Here is a 17,955-nt window from a genome sequence, read left to right on the forward strand (position 1 = left end):
GATCGCTGGTACATTGCTAAGTGGTCGCTAGTGAGCTGCCACACAGGCAGATCTCACCAGCGACATAGCTGGGGTCGGGGTCGCTACTTACCTGTCACACCAGGCGATCCTGCGTCCTCCCACCCGGCTCCACGCGTCGCTCGTCGTCACAGCAGGAAGCGCCGCAGGAAGCTGACAATGAGAAACAGTCCAGGACGTTCTCGCGCGATCAGCGATAACCAGCGGGGGAGCCGGTCGGAGGTAAGTATCAGACACAGCGATATCGCTAGCAATATCGCTATAACGTCACTAGTTATAGCGATATTGCTAGCGATATCTCTTAGTTTGACATGCCCTTTAGTAGCCGAAGATTAATAAAGGCACACGGCGGTAAGGTAGGCACTTTACGGTAGAATGACTTCAATCTCATGGATTAAATTTAAGCCTCCTACACCCATAAGACTATGTTCCCACAATGAGTATTTAGTGAGTTTTTGATGTTGCGTATTTTATGCACCCACTACGTTATTGCAGGTTTTTTATTGCGTTTTTGAGTGCGTTTTATTTACATGCGCTTTTATCACGGTTTTTGACATCTCGGTTTTTGCTTCTCTTTAGTATATCATGTTTTAAACAAAGCTTCTTTGCTTTTGATACTTCCTGGTGTTTGGCATTGACAACACCTTACGGATATAGTAAAATGTAAATCCCATGCATTTTTAGTGCATTTCGCATATGCGTTTTTTTTATCTGTGGATTTTCCTCATCTGATGCAATTCCATGGGGAAAATTTGCACATAAAACTCAGCCGCAAGAGAGATTGACATGTTGCAGATTGCAAAGTCAGTTCACGTCATGTTAAAACAGTGGCCATGCGATTTCTATCAATCTCATCTATTTTGCTAGAACTGTAAGACGCTGCATTTTTAGCGCAGAAAAGATACGCAGCGTCAAAAACTCATTGCGGGAACTTATTGTAATCTTACTCATGTTCGGTCTCCTCTAGGAAAACTTCTGCTACAGCAAGCTGCCTATCATTATCTTAGGTTTCCACCTTTTCCAAAACCTACTGATCAAATGGACTCATGTCATCTCATGAAGTATAAAGTTCTATAAAATCCTTGTTTTAGGCTAGTTTCACATTAGTGCTTTTGAGCGTAGCGACGGCCTGCGCACGGCCGCCACTAAGCCCCGCCCCCTGCCGCACCTCCGCCGGTAGCTCCGCCTACCGGCGCATGACGCTGCATGCGTCCCCTATCTTTATCACTGGGGGCGCAGGCCGTGCGCAGTATGCGTTTGGCGGCGCATGCGCCTTTTTGACGGTGCGCCGAGCGCAACCAAACTGCAGCAGGTTGCGTTTGGCGCAGGTCGGCGCACCGTCAAAAGGACGCATGCGCCGCCAAACGCATACTGCGCACGGCCTGCGCCCCCAGTGATAAAGATAGGGGACGCAGGACGCATGCAGCGTCATGCGTCGGTAGGCGGAGCTACCGGCGGAGGCGTGGCAGGGGGTGGGGCTTAGCGGCGGCCGTGCGCAGGCCGTCGCTGCGCTCAAAAGCGCTAATGTGAAACTAGCCTTACTCTCAATCCAAAAAAAAGAGACTAACATCGAGTCATATCTTAGGGCACATCGATTTCGTCATAATCAGAAGCATCCTATCTTGCTCATTAGAAATGTTACAACAAGATCGGAAAAATGATTAGTAATTTTAATTTTCTGTAAATTAAGCATTTAAGTGTACCTTATTTCAGGTAACCTTTAAAAGTAAGCCGTCCAGTGAGTACATGAGGAATAACACTATTTCTAGCCATATTATACGACTACTATCTAGCGCTTTCACTAGTCCTCTCCTCTGAAGGCTCTTTTTTTATGTTTCAGTTGTCTCACAGCTGGAGCTGGAGCTGGAGATCAGCTGCTATGATAAATCCTATACACAGTTCAAACAACTAAGGCCTGTTTCACACTTCAGTTTTCTGGCGTCAGTCAAAGTCCGTCAAAAATAGTGAAAAACGGATGCAACGGATCAGTTTTTTCGACGGATCCGTCTAGTGGATCCTCCGAAAAAACGGATCCGTTTAATAAGTCGCATCCGTTTTTTTAATCCGTTTCTTCCGCTTTTTTTGACGGATCCGTCAAAACTGCAGATTTTGGAATTTAAAGGAACACGAAGAGAGAGAGAAAATTTTTTGGTGCCAGAAAGGCTTTTGGGGTTAAATTAAAGGAACAGAAATGAAAAAACGGAATCCGACGACGGATCTGTTTTTTGACGGACAGCGACGGATCCGCCGCCCATAGGCGTCTATTCTAGCTGACAATGGATGGCGACGGATCCGTCACTGTCCGCCTTTTTGACTGAGACAAAAAACATTCCTAGAGACGGTTTTTTCGGCCGACGGACACCTATTTTCCGACGGATCCATTGCACGACAGACGAAAGGGAAGGCCATCCGTCACAATCCATCACTAATACAAGTCTATGGGGAAAAATCGGATCCGCCAGGCAAATCCGTCGGATCCGTTTTTTTTTGTGCTGATGACAGATTTTGACTGATGCCAGAAAACTGAAGTGTGAAACGGGCCTAAGGGATTCCTGCTCTTCTTTATCTGTTTAATACATGTTCAGAAGCAGCTGAGGCATGCAGAACACTACATAGCATCACCTAGCTGTGTAGCTATGAATCCAGCTCTCTAATGAGGCAAAGCAGTTATTTGAAGCTGCACCACCACCAATCCAAGTTTCACCTTTTGTCTCAATGTGCTGAATGCTCCTCACTCCTCCCCACTGTAGAGAAAATATGAGCTGCAGCCTGATACCTTACTGAGCTGACAGTCTGCTTTGTTTTAACCAAATTTGTTTTGAGCTGGTTTTTCTTTCATATTTGATGATAAGTTCAAGAGGCAGTGGTATACAAAGAAGAGGCTCACAACTTGAAAAAGAAGCAGATTTCTCTGATAAGACATATTATAAGGTTTCAGGAGAACATTATACAGCATTAACTAGCTGTGTAGCTATGAATCCAGCTTTGTAATGAGGTAAAACAGTAATTTGAAGCTGCAGCACTGTGTCTCACTGTGCTGTGTGCTCCTCCTCCACACTATAGAGAGAATATGAGCTGTAACCTGATACCTCACTGTGCTTGACCTAAGTTTTCTTTCATTTTGGATAAGTTCAAGAGGTAGTGGTATTAAGAAGAGGCTCATAACTGGAGAAAGAAGCAGATTTTTCCGATAAGACATATTATAAGGTTTCAGCAGAACATTATACAGTGTCACCTAGCTGTGTAGCTATGAATCCAGCTTTGTAATGAGGTAAAACAGTAATTTGAACCTTCAGCGCTATCTGCTCTGTGTCTCACTGTGCTGAGTGCTCCTCATTTCTCCCCACTCAATAGAGAAAATAACAGCTGTAACCTGATACCTCACTCTACAGGCAGTCCGCTTTGGTTTTATTTAACAAAGACTGAAATGACAGTGAACATTGGAATCAGCTACATCTTGTGTAAATGTATTTTTTTATGATAGGGCAATGTATCTTTGCATTAAACACTTATAGTGTAGCGCTTTTCTGATGTAGCTTGGCTTTGGGGGTTTGCAGATAAAGGTTCCTCATCATCTATTGCTGCACAACTGCTGAATATTCTCAGACAAAGCAGCAATTTATAAATCAGTTTTCTTTCAAATGGCAGATCTGTATAAGGCCTCTTTCACACATCAGTATTTTTGATCAGTATTTCATCAGTATTTGTATGCCAAAACCAGGAGTGTCTCCAAAATAAGGAACAGGAGTCAGTCTTTCAATTATATTTTTTTCTCGGTAATTTCCATTCCTGGCTTTGGCATACAAACACTGATGCAAAATACTGACCAAATACTGACGTGTGAATGAGCCTTAAGTGAGCGTTGTGGCTCGGATGTAACCTGAAATATAACGTCTATTTATTCCTAAGGCCTGTTTCACACTTACGTTTTTTGTGTCAGTAGTCATCCGCGAAAAAGGCGGAGAACGGATCCGTAGCCGTGGAAACACCAACGGGAGCCACCGGACCGTTGGTGCGCCGGGATCCGCTGATGAGGGAAGGTTAAAGGAACCGCGCTGAAATAAAAATACCGCCGATGTTGCGGGAAGAGGGCGGGCTATCACGGGAATGTCCGCGAAGAAAAGGGCGTGCTATCGCGGGAAGAAGGCGTGCAATCGCGGGAATGTCCGCGAAGAAGAGGGCGGGCTATCGCGGGAAGAGGGCGTGCTATCGCGGGAAGAGGCCGGGCTATCGCAGGAATGTCCGTGATGAAGAGGATGGGCTACCGCGGGAAGAGGCCGGGTTATCGCGGGAATGTCAATGGCAAATGGTCGTGATGAAGATGTCGGGTCGCCGCAATGTCGTTTGGGATATAGGCAGTCACGCGGTGAGGAGAGAGAGAGAGAATTTTGTCCAGCAGCCACATTGGATTTAGGGTTAAATCTGTAGCAAAAGGCAAAAATGCGGATCCGGCCGCCCAAAAAACGTTGCATTGTCCGTCCTGTGATGTCAGCGGACGCCAAAATTTTGGCGGATCCGCAAAAATACGGATGGGACGGGCAACCTTCAGTCAAAATCCGCCAATAATGCAAGTAAATGGGGAAAAAAACGGATCCGCCAAGAAAAATGGTGGATCCGTTTTTTTTGCAAAACGGCGGATTTTGACTGATGGTGAAAGACTGATGTGTGAAACAGGCCTTACCCACTATTGCTTCAAGCAGTGTGCCGATTCTCAAGAATAGCAGATTACTTAAGTTACGCTTCTCTTGCTGTATATAAAAAAAAAAAAAGCTGTTCCCTTTTCACTGGCTGCCAAGTTACATGTTGGCACTTGCCAGCCCTTGCTTGCTCCTTTTTTGAGCCGCTGATCCATTTACGTCCACGGATTATTCAAATATCAGAGAAATTACGCTGGAGCATAAGCTCAGTCATCAAACTGGGCTCTGGTGTCAGTGCTGGAAAACGAAGAGAGTAAGATTTGGCGACAGAACTGGTTGAACCCTTTTTCTTCTATAAAATCTTGTATTTAACGTGCAGTTTGTGGAAGCATTATCAAGAAATTTAATTTCAGGACTAATCCCTTAAGGAAACTGAGACTGTCTGGTGCCCAACATAATGAGAAATCCACAGTGTCCTCTCCTAATACTTCACAGTATTACCTAATGTTAAATTAGGAATTAGACCACCAGGGCTTTACTGGCACACATGAATGCTGCTGATATATATACCACATTTATATTACGGAGATCAAATCCCACCACTTCTCAATCAGTTGTAAGGTTCCTGAAAATTTCCCACAAGTATTGTGATGAATTTGTGCCGCTATGGTTAGTGCCATGTACAGATCTTTTTAGATGGCTTTACAACAGAAAAAATAAATGTATGCGATAACCTTACCCCTAGGAGTAATGTAGAAAACTTGAGGTAAATGCTTCATTTTATCATTTTTAGCTCATTGCCTGGATTTTTTCAATGTTTTTAAAGGGAATCTGTCTCCTCATTTTTGCCCTATGAGATGCGGCCACCGCCATCAGGGGTTTATGTGCAGCATTCTGTAATGTAATGTAATGCTGTAGATAAGCCCCCAATGTAAACTGAAAGAGAAGAAAAACAAGTTAGATTATACTCACCCGGGGTTCCGGTCCAATGGGTGTCGCGGTCCGGTCCGGCGCCTCCCATCTTCTATCGATGACGTCCGTCCTCCTCCTTACTTCTGCCACGGCTCCTGCACAGGCGTACAATATCTGCCCTATTGAGGGCAGAGTAAAGTACTGCAGTGCGCAGGACCTCTCTGACCTTTCCTGGCGCCTGCGCACTGCAGTACTCTGCTCTGCCCTCAATAGGAGGAGCTGCGGCAGAAGTAAGGAGGAGGACGTCATCGCTAGAAGATGGGAGGTGCCAGACCGGACCGCGACACCCATCAGACTGGACCGGACCCCCAGGTGAGTATAATCTAACTCGTTTTTCTTATCTTTCAGGTTACATTGGGGGCTTATCTACAGCATTACAGAATGCTGTAGATAAGCCCCTGTTTGCGGAGACCGCATCTCATATCGGAAAAATGAGGTGACAGATTCCCTTTAAGGAATTATGCACACAGTAAAGTCAGACAGAGCTGATATGGTCCTATATCGTGGAGTCTTAGGCATATCGTGTTGTTCACAATGAATTAATTCAGAGCGGATTTTAAAGATCTTCAAAATCTGCACCAAAAATTCTCAGAATTAACCCACCCTTAGGTCACGTACACACATGCATATTTGGTTAATTTTTTAACATCAGTATTTTGTAAGAAAACAAGGAGTCGGTGAAAAATACAGATGTGGTGACGTGTTACTATTATACTTTTCCGCTGATTGTTCCTCTCCTGGTTTTGGCTTACAAATACTGAGGTAAAAAACTCACCAAATACTCAATGTGTGCACATGGCATGAAATAGGTTATCCAGGAATATTTTATATTTTTTAATATTGGCCTAAAAATTAATAGATAGGTAGTTGCTTACTACCCACCTGTTCTGCCAGGTGCCGTTTCAAAGTGATCACAGACTGCTCCTACCGCCGGTATTCAGTTGTTCCACATCAACTGCGTAACTCTTCGTTTTTCCAGGCTGCTTTGTCGATGGGGTTTGACTTCCAACATCATATGGGTGAGAGAAACCAGCACCAAACAAATTAAGAAATACCTTTTGCAGCTTGCAGCAGGAACCGGCTGTCCTTATGGCTTCTCTGACCGTGGCGCTTTACTGGAGCGGAACAGAGTTGCGTGGAATCAAGAGGAGAAGAAAAAGAGCAAGTGGCACTCGGAGGTCAGTGGAATGTAAATCTTTTTCAAATAAAAGAAGAAGTACGCTCCACTGACCTACGAGTGCCACTTTTCTTCTCTTCCGGATTCTTTACAACGTCATGCTGATTGACAGACGGCTCCCCGTAGAGCATCAACAGAGCAGAGAAGAGAAGCAGCTGCTCTGTTGACATAACGTCAACGGAAGTCGCTGAATCGCTGGCAAGAGCTGCAAGATCTACGCTGGGCACAACAGACAGGTAGGTAGCAAAAAAAAAATTGTAAAACAAAAAAATAAATAGTCCTGGATAACCTCTTTAAATTAGTTTATTTTAATAAGTTATAGAACTTATTAAAAATGTACCCATCTGAAAGGTGTCCTCTTCCAGTTTGTGCCTTAGGCAGGTCAGCATTTCCCGTTTCTGTAATGAGGCCAAAGTTGTATACGACTGCTGAATCCACTAGTTATGCCAGTTCACTTATCAGATAGACAAGAGGGATGGCTTAGTTATTAAAGATGAGTATTCATCCAGCCCTTATTAAACACAGCTCCAATCATGTGCTGAGATGGAAGACGTTGACCTGTTCCTGGAAGAAACTACGGAGTGAAGACAACATCAGGTACCTAATGAAGGAGTTGGATCAACTCCAAAATGCATTGTTTCGATAAGACCTTTCTTCCCACCTGTCTCCGGACACAACATATCTACTGGCAGTGCCTGGATTATCCTGCAAGATTTTGTCTTCACTCCGTGACTTCTCTTTAGCTCCGGCACTGACGAGTCTAGGAACCAGTGGTCGGAGCTTTGGCCGCCCATTGTGGATCCATCTACACCTTTGGTGTTGTAACTCCTCTGCCCAACTTAAACAGGTGATCAGTCCACATTCACTTATTGAACACCCAGATATATTGAGAAGCACTTTCCTTTTCCTACAGTGCCTAGAAGACAACTTGCTAGGGTACCAGAAAATCTAGCTTCAGATCGGGGCACCTTATAAATGGGAACTATCATATTACATAACTAAGTTGAGCACATTTAGCAATTTTTTCAGCTGGACAACCCTTTTCATTTGGGTATTATCGTCTCATTAAACACATCAAAAAGATGTGAATTTGTTAAATAAAGATATAAAAGACATGTTTGCATTATATAATTCCTGTTAATTAAAAAGAAGTGACAACTGGCAAATGATTGGACAGAAAATATCCCCAAAATAACGAAAAAGGAACGGCGAAGATCCAAAAGAGTAGACAGGTGAATTTATACATACAATCTCAACGTCAAACATGAAAGTTGTATTTTTGTGTCAAATTTTTGCACCCATTGTATGATTAGCACCTTGAATCGTCCTCTGTATAATATTTAGCTAGTGACACACTTGAGATAGCATGGACTTGGGTTTCAATTAGGAAAAAGCTTCTAAAATAAAAGATTAAATTTCTAAAATGCTGAACTACATGGACAATAAACAGTATCCTTGTAGCCTATAAATACTGTGTGCCGAGAACTGCCAGATTCCAGACTTCACAAGGAAACACCTTCCTTATGTGTAAAGGCAACGTAACTATATCGCAGATCACAGTAAAAGATTTTATTTTTTTCCAAAAGACAATTGTTACTACATCTAGCCACATAAGATCAGGAAGGAATATAAATCAATTCATTGCTTAAAGGGGTTGTTTGGCCTTATGGTACAAGTCTACAGTCACTTTATGTGACTGCAGACTTGTGACTCCTCACAACACGCGCATTGACAGATGATGTTGAGGGAGTGAAAAATCGTCAAGCTTGAATTCCAACCCCCAATCCTGGCAGTGGTGGTCTCATAGAGAACACAGGAGCCCTCGGTTGAGTCAAGCATTCCTGTCTATGGGGGAGACGGGAGAGAGTGCCATCTAATGTATAATGGGGGGCATTTCTGACTGTTGTTCTCGCGAGCGTTCGCAAAATCTGGTGTGATACAACACTATTGCACACTGAGTGGCACAGGTAACATGGCACCTGTGCCCCACCTGGACAGTACCATGCACAAGATCAGATAATTGGACCCAGTGTGCCACAGCATCGCACCATGCCACGCTAGATGGTCAAATCGTCAAGGAAAATAAAAGTATATGTAAGGTTTAAAAGGATCATAGTGCAAAACACAGGACTAATTCACTTTTTTTTTCTTGTAGAACCTAAGTTGGTGGGGAACTAGGGCCTTATGGGTGAAGCTTCTTTGCATGTAGCTCATTAAAATGTCCAGTGCACTCAATGATCAGATTCCTTTTTAATTCGTTAATCCATTTTAGCCTTTAACTAAAAAGGAGAAGTGACAGGTAACATGAATCATGGACCTTTGAGGATACATTTCTACAACTTTTGTGTAGAAGTTAGAAGGAGAACAGTCTGGTGGCCTGCAATGAGTTCTACAGGCCCATTTTCTATAATACAATATCGGGCACCACCGATGTAATTACGTTGGACGTTTGCACAAATAAATCGTTTTCTGCTTAACAAATTGTTATGTGAATAGCACGCTCACCTTGCAGCAACTTGCAGCACTGGTGGTCAGACGTCCTCCATAGGCGAGCAGTGCAATCTTCACTGGCGGTCAACAGGTGGCATCCATCTGGGCTCACACAAAGCCAATTGATTCCTCCTTTGTGATCCGTGCAGATTTTGATCAAAGGATTGGTTGTACCGCAATTGGAGCTTCCGCTCCCCATTCTCTGGAGCCCAGCATGGGCACTGGCAAAGGGAGGAGGACTCATGGGTTTCACCACTCAGGTGCACAGGTCAAGGACAAGGTATACACTTGGTGTCTTCTACATTGTGAGCAATTTATGGAAGGTTCCTAAAGGGTGTTCAATAAGACAAAATCAGTGGAAGTGCTTTAAAAAAAAACCACAGCACCATTCTGTTAGGCCAACGAAAATGTTCCTCTTTGTGTTTATTGTTACAAATACATACAGTATATTATTATATCAACCCCTCGCAATGTCACGTTCCCTTCTCCATTACTAACCCTACAAACCCGATCATATAACTCGAGGTTTACATGACACTTGGCATAACATAAACATAACGGAGGACTGATTGCTCGGATATTTGAGAACACGCCTGTAGGGAAAGTATTCTAGTTCTGCTTCACTAACTCACAAGTAGAAGCCATTTGTCCATCGAAGGATCGTGGAAGATGCCTCCATCCAATACAATACTATAAGAAATGATGCATCCATCCAATACAATACAATACTATAAGAAATGATGCCTCCATCCAATACAATACAATACTATAAGAAATGATGCCTCCATCCAATACAATACAATACTATAAGAAATGATGCCTTCATCCAATACAATACAATACTATAAGAAATGATGCCTTCATCCAATACAATACAATACTATAAGAAATGATGCCTCCATCCAATACAATACTATAAGAAATGATGCCTCCATCCAATACAATACTATAAGAAATGATGCCTCCATCCAATACAATACAATATATAAGAAATGATGCCTCCATCCAATACAATACAATACTATAAGAAATGATGCCTCCATCCAATACAATACAATACTATAAGAAATGATGCCTCCATCCAATACAATACAATACTATAAGAAATGATGCCTTCATCCAATACAATACAATACTATAAGAAATGATGCCTCCATCCAATACAATACTATAAGAAATGATGCCTCCATCCAATACAATACAATACTATAAGAAATGATGCCTCCATCCAATACAATACTATAAGAAATGATGCCTCCATCCAATACAATACTATAAGAAATGATGCCTCCATCCAATACAATACAATACTATAAGAAATGATGCCTCCATCCAATACAATACAATACTATAAGAAATGATGCCTCCATCCAATACAATACAATACTATAAGAAATGATGCCTCCATCCAATACAATACAATACTATAAGAAATGATGCCTCCATCCAATACAATACAATACTATAAGAAATGATGCCTCCATCCAATATAATACAATACTATAAGAAATGATGCCTCCATCCAATACAATACAATACTATAAGAAATGATGCCTCCATCCAATACAATACAATACTATAAGAAATGATGCCTCCATCCAATACAATACAATACTATAAGAAATGATGCCTCCATCCAATACAATACAATACTATAAGAAATGATGCCTCCATCCAATACAATACAATACTATAAGAAATGATGCCTCCATCCAATACAATACAATACTATAAGAAATGATGCCTCCATCCAATACAATACAATACTATAAGAAATGATGCCTCCATCCAATACAATACAATACTATAAGAAATGATGCCTCCATCCAATACAATACAATACTATAAGAAATGATGCCTCCATCCAATACAATACAATACTATAAGAAATGATGCCTCCATCCAATACAATACTATAAGAAATGATGCCTCCATCCAATACAATACAATACTATAAGAAATGATGCCTCCATCCAATACAATACTATAAGAAATGATGCCTCCATCCAATACAATACTATAAGAAATGATGCCTCCATCCAATACAATACAATACTATAAGAAATGATGCCTCCATCCAATACAATACAATACTATAAGAAATGATGCCTCCATCCAATACAATACAATACTATAAGAAATGATGCCTCCATCCAATACAATACAATACTATAAGAAATGATGCCTCCATCCAATACAATACAATACTATAAGAAATGATGCCTCCATCCAATATAATACAATACTATAAGAAATGATGCCTCCATCCAATACAATACAATACTATAAGAAATGATGCCTCCATCCAATACAATACAATACTATAAGAAATGATGCCTCCATCCAATACAATACAATACTATAAGAAATGATGCCTCCATCCAATACAATACAATACTATAAGAAATGATGCCTCCATCCAATACAATACAATACTATAAGAAATGATGCCTCCATCCAATACAATACAATACTATAAGAAATGATGCCTCCATCCAATACAATACAATACTATAAGAAATGATGCCTCCATCCAATACAATACAATACTATAAGAAATGATGCCTCCATCCAATACAATACAATACTATAAGAAATGATGCCTCCATCCAATACAATACAATACTATAAGAAATGATGCCTCCATCCAATACAATACTATAAGAAATGATGCCTCCATCCAATACAATACAATACTATAAGAAATGATGCCTCCATCCAATACAATACTATAAGAAATGATGCCTCCATCCAATACAATACTATAAGAAATGATGCCTCCATCCAATACAATACAATACTATAAGAAATGATGCCTCCATCCAATACAATACAATACTATAAGAAATGATGCCTCCATCCAATACAATACAATACTATAAGAAATGATGCCTCCATCCAATACAATACTATAAGAAATGATGCCTCCATCCAATACAATACAATACTATAAGAAATTTCATAATCTAAGTTTGTAAACGTGTTGCCGATTTCATTTCTCCTATTCTCGGGCGCCCTCATGCAGAATAGGTTGATATGAGAGAGTTGTTCGATACCTATTCCTCCGTCTCTAGTGCTTACATGTTGCTCTGATTGTGTGATCGCTGCTTCATTTATGCAAACTGTGATTTATTAGATGCCATAACTTTGTAGTAATCCTACAGACTGATGCTTACCCGCTGTCCTCTGGGCCCCATGCGCACAATATTATAGCTTTACACAAGTCCAATATAGGACTCACAGAAAAACACTGTTTCATAGAGAAACTCTGGAGAAACTGCAGTCTCTGATATAAGCATTACTCAAGAATATAGGGCAGCTCTGCGGCTCAGTGGTTAGCATTGCAGTGTTAGGGTCCTGGGTTCAAATCCCACCAAGGACAATATCTGCATCATGCATCTGTGTTTGCATGAGTTTACTCCAAAGACATACTGATAGGGCATGTAGATTGTGAGCCACAATGGGGTCAGTGATGACGTCTGTAAAGCGCTGTGGAATTAATGGTGCTACACAAGTGCGTACAATACTACTGTAGTAGGGTGCCAACAACATGCCTATGGAAGGATGGACCCTCACTTGCAATCTAATAATTCTATAACTGGTGGCACTGTCATCACGGTTTATTAGCCTTGATGGAAGAGGTAGGGTGCAGTGTAAGGGTAGGTGCACACGGTCAGTAATTGGCAGCACATGTCCGCTGTGGCCACAGTGCTGCCGCCTTTTGAACGCTGGCGATTCCGCATGTGATCACTGAATTGTACATGTAAGATTTATCTTGAGGAGACTCACATCTCTGCTACATATATAGACATGCTGCGGTCTGGAAAGACGCTCCACACATGTCCGTCTCCGCAGAGAAGCTGCGGGTGTCGGTGCACGCATAGTGGACATGGAGACTCTTGAAATCCCATCCACTATGCTGTAACATCTGGATGCTGTGGATGTACGCAGTGTGGAACCCGCAGCGTTTACTGACCATGTGCATGTGCCGTAAGAATAACCTAGAGGGCATGTATCATCAGGCACCAGCCCCTTGGCATAAAGCCTCATTCAGCTATAATAGTTTGTATTTTTGCACACAAGACATAAAGGACCAATTCTCATCAGTGGGCGGTTTCAGATTTGTATCCATTAATGCTCCATGTATCTGTTGTTGCCGTCACTTTGGAATCAATTATTCTCGCATGCATAAGAAAAAATAAAGTCCAAAATTCTTCTACCCAATAAATAGTAAAAAAACGGACCGGCTAGCACTTGGGGGACACTGATGACCATGTTCATGTACTGTCTGTTTTTTATGGATGAATTCGAATGGGAGAGCTTGATCCGTGACTTAAATCAAAAATCAGGCAAGTCTCTGGTTTTTGGGAGGGTTTTGTTTGCAGATGCTATCAAAAAAACATAGACACACGAATAGCACCATAGACTACAATGAGAACATGTTCTGTCCAAAACACAGAACAAGTATAGAAAAAAAGGATAACTTACTGACGCCTAAGGGGTCCAAGGAAACCGCTGCGGCCTTGTGAGACCTGCTTTCTGCACACTGCTGGTTAAGGATTGCTAAAGAAGGAAACGTATCAATGAGTGTCGCTCCTGTCCTTCTATTGCTGGCTATTATTAATTACAAGAATAAACAATAAAAGAAAAAAGATATCAGAAAGTGATGTTTCCTTCAGTCTCAAGCAAATAGAGAGGGGTGGCTGCCGATTTGGGCTCTTGCAAACTACCATCATTTTGGTGCAAGTGCGATCCGACAAAACATCGGATTGCACTCTCGCCATGCAAGTCAATGGGTCTGACAAAAATATCGGACTGCACTCGGATGACATCTGAGTGCGGGCCAATATTCATGGACTGAGAGAATGGAGAGGATGGGACATTCTTTTCTGATCCGAGAAAATCGGATCACACAATGATCAAACTCTAATCAGAGTGCGATTGGCAAAATCGGTCCGATTCTCTTGGATGGTGAGAACCGAGCCCAAGACAGGACAACGTGCTCAGCACTCGATGAAGGAAGGCACTTCAGGAGACATCTGTATAAGATGCCAGAAGGTATACTTTATCAGCGGTGGCAGTTGTTGGTATGGTCACACTCCTTTCTCTCTCTCAGCTGTAATGACAGATTCAAGTGACATTTGTAAGAATTTATAATCCCTCTACATTCTATGATATATTCTATTAAAGTCACATACCGCAATGTCAGTCTTTGAGAGGTCCTGATCTGGGAGCAGCGGCGGTCCATGGTTATGCTGTCCTGCCCCAGGAAGAGTTTCCAGAACAATGCTCTCTATGCGGGGGGCTGGGAGGCCAGGACTGCAGCGTCAGCACAGCTCCAATCTCAGCCCTCCAAGAATCATACACCGGAGCTGGAACTACAGACACAGAACTCTGCTCCAGATACAGGCAACCTCTGCCAATTCAGTTTAGGAGTCCGGGTATGGACAGACGACATGTAGCAAATCGATGGCTTCTCATTTACTAATGTTTACTTGTTGCAATTAATATTAGAGAGCGGTAGGAATGGTCCTTTGTGCGCTCCTTTATTTATCCCTCCTCTTATACAGCTTACATCATTGTCAGCGGAACACACCGTATACACGACGGGACGTGCTGCCGACAAACGATGACTTTTATGTCTCCAAAAAAGGTGGAACCAACGACAAACGAGCAAATTACCCTTATTTGTCGACTGATTGTTGGGCGCGATTACGGCTCGTGCAGACGAGCATATTTTTGATCCGACAAAACATCAAATCGCACTCGGACCAATATTATTCTATGTGGCCATACACATTTCCAATTTTTTTCCTCTGACCGACCTTATCCAAGGATAAAAAAAAAAAATCACAGCATTGCCCAATTTGCATCCAGAAATCAGATCGTATTTGGCCAGGCAAGAGAATGGGTCCGTAAAAAAAAAAAAAAAAAATCGGGCCACACTCAGATGACATCTGAGTGCAATCTGACTTTATCTATTGCCAGAATGGAGACATTTTTTTTTCCTTCCTCTCATTAGAAAAAAATCAGATCACACTCTGATCCTGATAGCATAATTGGACCAATTTTCTCAGATGACAGAAAATACGCTGGTGTGACCCGAGCCTTATACCGAGCAATGACTGTTAATAACAATGACCCTTTAAGGCAATCATTGCCCAGTTTATGAGATGATAAAGACATAGGGTTTGATCAGATAATTGAACTGTCACTGCATCCCAAATTTTCAGTAGAAAGTGTCCTGTAAATGAATACATTCTCTGTTGGCCATGATCGTCTTCTGAGAATTATTTTTAAGGCCACGTTCACACCTTCAGTATTTCACATCAGTATTTGTAAGCCAAAACCAGGAGTGGGTGATGAATCCAGAAGTGGTGACGGGTTTCTATCATACTTTTCCTCTGATTGTTCCTCTTCTGATTTTGGCTTATAAATACTGATGTAAAATACTGACCAAATACTGAACGTGTGAACGTGGACTAAAGACGCAGCTCTCTGAAAAATTCCTACAACTACTTTTGTGCAGCGCTGAAATCTCCTACTTCATTCCCTGAACTACAATGTGACGACCGCACTAGTAATCACCATTCCAAGCGTACAGGTATCAGGGCATGCTGGGAGTTGTAGTCCTGCAACAGCTTGAGAGTTATAGGTTTCTGACCACTGATCTAGATCCAGAAAATGCAAATAAAAACGTGTGATCAGAACATGCCCTTGTCTAACCCTTTCCATTCACTGGCAAAATAGCATTAGGCTATCGTGGACATCTATGAGCCCAGTAGTATACAAATATAGCAATAAATAATAAGGAAGATAACAGAAAGTGCAACATCCACTCATCACAGCCACACAATACACAGGGGGTGACACTGCACACACATCTGCTAATAGCACCTCACTATTTACCTCCAGATCTCCCAGCAGGAGACAGATGATGGGCTTTGAAGTTTTCCCAATTAGGGCTCCTGTCCCATGTAATGTCTGTAGAGGCTCCCAGCAGAGGCAGAGGCTCCCCCAGCAGAGGCAGAGGCTCCCCCAGCAGAGGCAGAGGTTCCCCCAGAAGAGGCAGAGGCTCCCCCAGCAGAGGCAGAGGCTCCCCCAGAAGAGGCAGAGGCTCCCCCAGCAGAGGCAGAGGCTCCCCCAGCAGAGACAGAGGCTCCACCAGCAGAGGCAGAGGCTCCCCCAGCAGAGGCAGAGGCTCCCCCAGAAGAGGCAGAGGCTCCCCCAGCAGAGGCTCCTCCAGCAGAGGCAGAGGCTCCCCCAGCAGAGGCAGAGGCTCCCCCAGAAGAGGCAGAGGCTCCCCCAGCAGAGGCTCCCCCAGCAGAGGCAGAGGCTCCCCCAGAAGAGGCAGAGGCTCCCCCAGCAGAGGCAGAGGCTCCCCCAGCAGAGTGTGAATGTGAAGCTGCACCCCCGGTGTAATGGGTCACACATGTACAGTGCGGGGGGTGACACCTCCTTTCACAATCTGTCTCCGCTGAGCTGCTTCTCCCTGATGCCTGGAAGCTGTGAGCAGGACGTGTCCTCGGTCCATGTGCTGCAGCCTGGCTGACACTGACTGACTGCTGGCTCAGCTGCAGCCTCGTGTGTAGAGAGAGGGGGCTGCACCAGGATGATCCTGGGGGGGGGGCAGTGCTGGCACAAAGACCCCAACACCCTCCCCTGGAGATTGTTCTCACAGCACTGCCACTGGGTCACTGCCATCTTTATCCACATGTGCTCGGAATTATTGGTGAACATTTTAATCAGACATTTGAATTGAATGCAATTTCATCTAAATCCCTAAATATATTGCAGAATTATTCCCTGTGTGTCATGCAGGGGTGCTGGGGTTACAGTGAGGCTCAGGGTGGTGAGGGCCACAAAATGTATGAGGTGTAATGGTGGCTGGCTGGTCCGAAAAGATGACAAGAAAAAGGTAAACTACATTTACTGTATGTACTCTGTAAGAATCTATAATCTATCTGTAGGGATCGCAGGTACGCGGGATGCAGAGACGGGAGACAGGATGAACTTAGGATGTAACTTTTATTTATACATATACCTATAGGGGTTGTCTTGAGTAACCAACAAGTTAATAGCAGTTATCATCTCAGGGATCAAAACAAGAATACACTGGTAACATGAACACGACTACCCGGTCGAGACTGGTAACTATAGGGCCGCGGTACGGCCGACTACGGGTCCAGAGAAACTACAGGGTATTAACGACAACGTGTCACTTATCCTCCTCTGACATCCGGCAGAGTGGTGGTCGGTCATGCTTCGGCGTTTCAGCCACTGGGCCCAGCGGACGAGGATCTGTAGCAGGCTTTGGGCGTTCCTACTCCCAGGCGGAGTGGGGGCACAACAGGCCCCTGTAGAGTTCCTCTGCGTTGCGCCTCCCGGTGGAGGCGGGACGGCGTTGCCCGGGGACCGGGGTGTGTAGGCCGTAGCCACAAGCTGGGGCCCGGCAGCAGTGGCCGCGGGTGGTGGCGGACAAGCTGCAGCTGTGGGCTGGAGTGGAGCTACGGCATCAGCGGGCAGGCCACAGCTGCGGGCTGGAGTCGGGCGGCGATGGCAGCGGGCAGGCCGCAGCCGCAGGCTGGAGTGGAGCTGTGGCGGCAGCGGGCAGGCCACAGCCGCGTGCTGGAGTCGGCGGTGGCGGCCGCGAGCAGCGCG

At 43.6% G+C, this 17,955-nt stretch overlaps 1 protein-coding gene across 2 annotated transcripts in view; it reads right to left on the reverse strand.

Moving 5' to 3' along the window:
* Positions 1-16,490, reverse strand: part of WDR86 (WD repeat domain 86) — an 84,370-nt gene extending 67,880 nt beyond the window's left edge. The window contains exons 1-3 of one of the 2 annotated variants that reach the window (XM_073581555.1): positions 16,204-16,489; positions 13,783-13,857; positions 9,310-9,621 (exon numbers count right to left, since the gene is read on the reverse strand). In XM_073581555.1, the coding sequence (XP_073437656.1) occupies positions 9,310-9,538 (229 nt within the window). In that variant the 5' untranslated portion in view covers positions 9,539-9,621; positions 13,783-13,857; positions 16,204-16,489. Of the gene's footprint in view, positions 1-9,309; positions 9,622-13,782; positions 13,858-16,203 lie in introns of both variants that reach the window. The other variant, XM_073581556.1, reaches the window with a different exon arrangement.
* Between the last annotated feature and the right edge of the window lie 1,465 nt (positions 16,491-17,955).

The sequence above is a fragment of the Dendrobates tinctorius genome, unplaced genomic scaffold, assembly GCF_039654945.1.
Source record: "Dendrobates tinctorius isolate UK_male_01 unplaced genomic scaffold, ASM3965494v1 ptg000070l, whole genome shotgun sequence".
NCBI classification, from domain to species: domain Eukaryota; kingdom Metazoa; phylum Chordata; class Amphibia; order Anura; family Dendrobatidae; genus Dendrobates; species Dendrobates tinctorius.